The sequence below is a fragment of the Pundamilia nyererei genome, unplaced genomic scaffold, assembly GCF_000239375.1.
Source record: "Pundamilia nyererei isolate P.nyererei 1_Seehausen unplaced genomic scaffold, PunNye1.0 scaffold00307, whole genome shotgun sequence".
Lineage (NCBI taxonomy): Eukaryota > Metazoa > Chordata > Actinopteri > Cichliformes > Cichlidae > Pundamilia > Pundamilia nyererei.
The window spans coordinates 151792-158373 of NW_005187708.1; the positions used below are offsets into that span (position 1 = coordinate 151792).

General features: G+C 44.9%; 2 protein-coding genes across 3 annotated transcripts in view; both read left to right on the forward strand.

Annotated features, from left to right (window-relative positions):
• The first annotated feature begins 1817 nt into the window (after nucleotides 1-1817).
• LOC102212308 (zinc finger protein 501-like) lies at nucleotides 1818-5082 on the forward strand. Its single transcript, XM_013915462.1, has 2 exons — nucleotides 1818-2027; nucleotides 3439-5082. The coding sequence occupies exons 1-2, from the start codon at nucleotides 1856-1858 to the stop codon at nucleotides 4545-4547; spliced, it is 1281 nt and encodes a 426-aa protein (XP_013770916.1). The 5' UTR covers nucleotides 1818-1855; the 3' UTR covers nucleotides 4548-5082.
• Nucleotides 5083-5957: 875 nt separating this feature from the next.
• LOC102211840 (zinc finger protein OZF-like) overlaps nucleotides 5958-6582 on the forward strand; it is a 19922-nt gene continuing 19297 nt past the window's right edge. The window contains exon 1 of one of the 2 annotated variants that reach the window (XM_005751336.1): nucleotides 5958-6211. In XM_005751336.1, coding sequence (XP_005751393.1) covers nucleotides 6061-6211 — 151 coding nt within the window. In that variant the 5' untranslated portion in view covers nucleotides 5958-6060. The remainder of the gene's footprint in view (nucleotides 6212-6582) is intronic. The other variant, XM_005751335.1, reaches the window with a different exon arrangement.

Below are 6582 nucleotides of genomic sequence, written 5' to 3' on the forward strand. Positions count from 1 at the left end.
AAGCACAACAAACCCAGAACCATCAGAGTTTAACAGCAACACTGCAGTAACCATGAGGAGGAGTTTCATCTGTGTGTTTCCAAGAAGCTTTTGTTTACTAATCAGCAGGAAGCAGAACAAAGGGAGATGATCACAGGATCATTTCTTCCCACAGTTTTCGATGTCTTTGATTATTTCACTGCAGGGGGAAGAAACGAGCACAGATACAGAAGTAAAGTCAGTTACAGTAAAGGTAAAACATCCCCACGGTGCAGACTTCAGAGTCGAATCTGCAACATTTTACTTACTGTCCAGTTACAGATCGCGTGTGTCACATGACCTCATGATTTGTTTGTGAACAACATGACATGAAAGCAAATTCATTCACATTAAGTTCACTCCAGAGCACATCTGCTTATTCAAAGGGCTTAAAGTTGACCTCAAAAGGGCCTCAGCTGCCTGAGTCCAGTAAAAATACCTGTTAAAGCTTCACAAGGTTTTCCTTATTCTTCAGCTGCAGTCACATAAATCTCCTGTTCAAACAAACTGCCCTTTATAATTGAAATGTGTGTTTATATTGCAGACATTTTATAACTGCAGACATGATCATCTAAAACATGAGCACCACACGTGGAGCTTAACTGGCAGCACAGAGGCCAACTGAAGACTGAGCTGTTCAAACACAGCTTATTAAACCAAAGGGCAGGAAGTCAAACCAGCACACTGCATGAAAGAAAATCAAACTTCAAAGTCAAACAGGAAATAATCAGAGGAGACTAAACCTAACATGAACGCAGAGCGACCGAGACATAAAAACAGCCCGAGACAGAAGGAGGACGATCAGCAGCACAAACACACGAACCAACAACCAGGCAGACCTGAAGCAGCTGAAGCTCACAACCACTAAAAGAAGAAGCACGGTTACATTCAGATAATGCAGGCTGCACGAGAAAGTGTGTGTGTGTCTGCATGCCAAGTATCCTTGGGCAAGATACTAACCCCAAGTTGCTCTCTGGTGCATCCATCGGAGTGTGAATGTGTGCGAACGTCGTTAGAAAAGCACTCAGTTTAGAGTCAGTGCTTGTGAGAATGGGTGTGATTGGGTGAATGTGCCATGTTGTATACAGCACTCTGAGCACGCCGGGAGAGTAGAAAAGCTCTATATAAGAATCAGTCCATTTACACACACACACAGAACCAAAAACACTGAGATAATCATGGAAACAGAACAGTGTAAAAATCAACAAACTCAACATTAACTCAAAATTAAAATTAGAAACAAATTTGGAAAACTTTTAGTTTTTTGGGGGTTTTTTGTCAAACAGAGTTGTTTTTTCCTAAATACGCCCACTCGACGCCATTTTTCTTGTACATACAAACATTTTCTCATAATTTTTACAAATATTTAAAATTTGCCTTCTTGTTATTTTGCAATTTTCTCCAAAACCTTTATACTGTTAAACTACCAGAAATGTACCATTAGTGGTCATTTTTCAATTAAAATGTATTATTATTATTATTGTTATTGTTGTTATTTTGTTTGTTTTTGCAGTTTGTTGTTGTGCTTTTTGCCCTTTTTGTTAATTTTTCTTGCTTGTTAGTTTGTTTTGTTGTAAACTGGTGAAAGTTTTCTTTGAATTTCTTCATTTTTACTTATTATTTATTTTAATCTTCAGTCTCAAACGTCCAAACAGACCGCAGATCGGCTGTGATCGAGTCCGGCTGTCCAACACACTCCTGTCTGTAGAGGGCAGCACTACATTTCACAGTCCGCAAGCTGCTGGAAATTCATCAGACGAAGAAGAAATTCGGCGGAAGTAATCAATGAAAACTGTTGTTGTTGTGTGAGCTGAGTGTGTGAGCTGCGGCAGCAACGATGCCTTCAGCTCAGTATCTGAGAGAGTTCATCAACGAGCGACTAACTGCTGCTGCTGAACAAATATTCTTGGAGTTTGAAAAAACGATCGTCCAGTACGAGGAAGAGATCGACCGTCAGCGCAGACTGCTGGATATCACCTGGAAACCCCAAATCAAGCTGCACAGGACAGGTGAGTCTGTGACGTGGAGCTCTGTGGGAAAGCTAGAATCATTTCCACGGGCTTCGTGACAGAAACACTGAGGGTAAAAGAACCAGCAGAAGAAACGCGTCACGCTACACAGCAGCGAACGCAAACGGCGTTAACAGATTACTGACGTCACGTCTGTGATCAGTGGTTGTTGATCGATGGTCGTGATAATTTGCATATTAGTGATCATAAAGTGACGTCACGGTTTCAGTCATCGTGCACACGTGCTGTTTGTTTGGAAACCTGCAGTCAGCTGAGACTGAGGAAGTCACCTGATGATGATGAGAAGTTTGTCCCGGTGAACAGAATCAGCCTGTGGGGAGGTCACGGTGGACAGGGCACGCGCACACGCCTTTCTCTGTTTTCATGAGAACGTTTTTTACTTTTAATGTTCATTCAGTACTTCCGGTGTTTCTGTCACGTGTCCGTCCTGGTAGTTGCAGTAGAGACAGGATGCTGTGTGAAATACAGACACATGAAAATGAATCCAGTGATGCGCTGATCTCATAAATCTGGACTGTGTTCACGAAACAAATCGTTTAAAGTGAGAAAAAATGAGCATTTCTTTGTCAGCTTATTTTAAATGTTCGCGTTTAAAGAGTCAAGTCGGATCCACGGTTTCTTCATGGATGTCTGAAGCTTTGGCCACATAAAAATAATCAGCAGTAGTCGTATGTTTTAATGTGGTGTTTTCAATAAAGCACTCGACCTTTGCTTGCCTTGTGCTTTAAACATGTGCAGACAACCCACAGCAACATGTCAGCAGGGAGGAGGAGGTTCTCCCCGAGCAGCAGCTCTGTGGCCAAGAGGATCCAGAACCTCCACAGATTAAAGAGGAACAGGAGGGAGAGCAGCTGGTAGTGAAGGAGGAGAGTGTAGACGTCATCATCTGGAACGAGAGCAGTCCTCAGCAGGAACAAGAGGACGTCACCTGCAGCCCACAGATGAAGACACAAAGGACAGGTGTGTAGCATGAAACCATTTCAGTGAACCACAGCCGAGTGTGACTCCTGTGGATCTGAGTCAGGATCTAGTTTCAGCAGAAGAGTCCACGTTTTCATTCAGTGACATGTTACCAGCTGTTCCTCCTGATGCTGCCCGCACATTTATCCAGGCTTGGGATCAGCGGGAAGCACAGACAGGCCTGTGTCTCCTCCTGGTCTCAAACCTGTGATCTCTGTCAGTGGAGCCACCGGGCACAAGTCATCCCATTAATGTTCTGAGCCTAATTTATCCCCCGGTGTTTGTACCAGACTTAATAGGACTAAATGCAAACATACCAACAGAATATTAGTTTACCTTCATCTCCTTCTCAGCTTCACTAATCGGTCATTTTTATTTCTTCTATGCAAAAGTGGAAATAATAACTTATTTCTTGTGCACCTTTGTTTAGACGTCCCACAGCAGCATGTCTGTGAGGAGGAGGAGGAGGAGGAGGAGGAGGTTCTCACTGAGCAGCAGCTCTGGAACCAGGAGAGGAGCTCCAGTGTGGACCAGGAGGAACCAGAAGCTCCACAGATTAAAGAGGAACAGGAGGAGTTCTGTCAGGAGGTGAGCCAGGAGACTGAGACCTTCATGGTGGAAGAAAGTGAGAAAGGAAGCAAGAATGCTGACTCAGGATTAACTGCGAGTTTCGGTTTAAAGCCAAAAACGAGAAATCGCAGACGTCTCGGTGCAGACGACGCTCCGAGCCAGCGTCACTCTGACACGGCCAGCAAATCTGTAACATGTGACGTTTGTGGAAAAGGCTTCAAGTACAGATCCCGGATGCAAAGACATCAGAGAATCCACACAGGCGAGAAGCCGTATCCCTGTGAGATGTGTGGGAAAGGTTTTTCTCAGAAGGATGCTCTGACTGTGCACATGAGAACACACACAGGTGATAAGCCTTATGTTTGTAACACCTGTGGGAAAAGATGCTTGACCTCATCGACCCTTACCCGGCACGCCGCGGTCCACACGTGCCAGAAGCCCTATTCCTGCAAAACGTGTGGGAAAGGTTTTGCTCAAAAGTCCATTTTGCTGGTCCACACGAGAGTGCACACCGGCGAGAAGCCCTATCTGTGCAACATCTGTGGGAAGAGATTTTTTAAATTGTCAACGTTTAACATGCACATGTTTATCCACGCAGATGAAAAGCCGTATTCTTGCCAAACATGTGGGAAAGGTTTTAATCGAAGAACTGATTTGTACGTCCACAGCAGAATTCACAGAGGTGAGAAACCGTTTTGTTGCCCAACGTGTGGCAAGTCTTTCAATCGGCGCAGTAATTTATTATCCCACACAAAAATCCACACGAGTGAGAAGCCCTATTCCTGCGAAACGTGCGGGAAGTCTTTCAATCGAGGCAGTAATCTGTTACGCCACATGAGGTCTCACACAGGGGAGAAGCCTTATGTTTGCAAGAGCTGTGGGACCAGGTTCGCTGACTCGTCGTCACTTAAAAGGCACAGAGGAGGAGCTGCTGAATGTGGAAGAAAAGCTTCTTTAAAATCCTCCTGAGAAACCACACAGCTGAGAGGCTGTGACTGTATCAGCGTTACTGCACCACGCAGCGGAGACGTCCTCTTGCTGTGCACCATGACATCTGCCACTGAATTAATCGAGTGGCACTAGCAGTGGGAGTGGGCGTGTGTTTTTGAGTCTAAAGATATGTTTTGAGAAAATCTTGGTTATTCAGTCTGTGTGCCTGTATGTGCTTCCTGTGGTAATGTCAATTTCCACAACAGCCTCTGTGGAATTTTGTCACAACAGTGGGAAGTGGAGGGGAAGCCACTGGGAGTCTGAAGTTTTCAACAAGCAGCTTCTATAAGTTCTCTTTCCTTCCAGAGTCTGACGAACCTTTTCTCCCTTACATTCGTCGCTGTGGCTCACGTGCTCCTGAACTTTAGTGTGGCTGTGCCACGAGCTCATTTGTAGCCCATCAGTTTTCTCCCACTTACAGACCTCACTCTCTCGCTATCCACCTGCTCGTCCGTGGAGCGGATATGCAAGTGTTCTCAGCTGAATCATGGGGTAAGATAAGATAACCTTTATTAGTCCCACACGTGGGAAATTTGTTTTGTCACAGCAGGAGTGGACAGTGCAAAAGTTATGAGGCAAAAATTAGAATACAATAAGAATAAATACAGTACACAGCTGTACAGAATAGAATAAAATAAACATACAATAAGATAAAAATAGAATACAAATACAAATACTATATACAACTGAGTAAAAATACAACGATGACAGAAAGGATTATTGCACTTAGTGTTATTGCACATGTATGGATGTGTGTGCTTGATCAGTTAAAGTCTTTATTATGGAGTCTGACAGCAGTGGGGAGGAAAGACCTGCGAAATCTCTCCGTCCCACACCGTGGGTGCCGCAGCCTCCCACTGAAGGAGCTGCTCAGTGCTGTCACAGTGGATGCTGTGTTATTGGACTCGACAGCTCCAGACCACACAGGGTTTAAACCAGGCGGCAGAAAGATTAAACACATTTCCATCAGGTGTATAAATATCAGGTGTTTTTCAGCATGGTACCCTACAGATGAAGAGAATAAAGAACAAATATGAAAATGTGTCTTTGTTGTTTTTACTGCTACTTTGTGCAATAATGCATTTTTCAAATAATTTCTTTGCTTCGTGGATGGATGTACTTTATAAAAACAAAGCTTATCTGATGAGTAAAGTGTGAAGTGTAAAGCTTTTATTAAATAACTCGGAAAAACAAAAATGATTTCTTCTGCGGGTTTATTTGGTTTAGCTTTAAAACTCTGGATGATTCTGACTCATGAAGCAAGTTTTTCATCTTAATCCTGCAACCTGCCACAAATCTCTCCATTTTAGACATTTTACATTTGCTTTTCGTCTGTACAGGGCTTTTATTATGAAACTCTGGGACACGAATAAGCCCTTTGGGCGCATGCGTAGAAGAAGCAGGTTAGCAGCAGCGGCTCTCCTGAGGCGCGGACCGAGCCGGAGCACGGTGTAGTATCCCCCCGCTCAGTACTCGGGTTACTGCAGTAGTCATGTGTACTCTTGAGTATCTGAAGGACTTTATCCAGCGGAGGCTGACGGCAGCCGCGGAGGAAATCTTCAGCGAGGTGGAGAAAACCTTCGTGCAGTACGAGGAGGAGCTCGACCGTCACCGGCGGCTGCAGCGGAAGCTGCTCCTCACAGGTGTGTAAAACCTGCACGTGCCGGAAATCCAGCCAGCGGTGCTGCGTTCGAGGTCAAACTGGGAGTCGGAATTTTATTATGAAACGTAGCCCGCGAGCCCACATCCAAGATGGCGGCAGTGAACGTAAACTGTGGTAAAACTTGGAATGTGTGCAGCACAGCTGTGTACCCGTGACTCACTGGCTGTGTCCCAATTCAGGGTCTGCAGCCTTAAAGTACGCAGCCGCAACGATCCTCAAGGGCCGCGTACTCAAAGACCGTGAAGGCCGGAAGTGCGAGGCTTGTGAAATGGGACGGTCTAGCCACCGTCGCGCTGCCCAGGTTGCCTAGCAACCATGATACTAACAGCTGGAAACGTGTCATACAGCTGT

Coding starts and splice junctions, on each gene's coding strand:
- LOC102212308 (XM_013915462.1), top strand. CDS start 1,856: ATGCCTTCAGCTCAGTATCTGAGAGAGTTCATCAACGAGCGACTAACT. Junction 2,028..3,438: donor AATCAAGCTGCACAGGACAG/GTGAGTCTGTGA, acceptor ACCTTTGTTTAG/ACGTCCCACAGCAGCATGTC.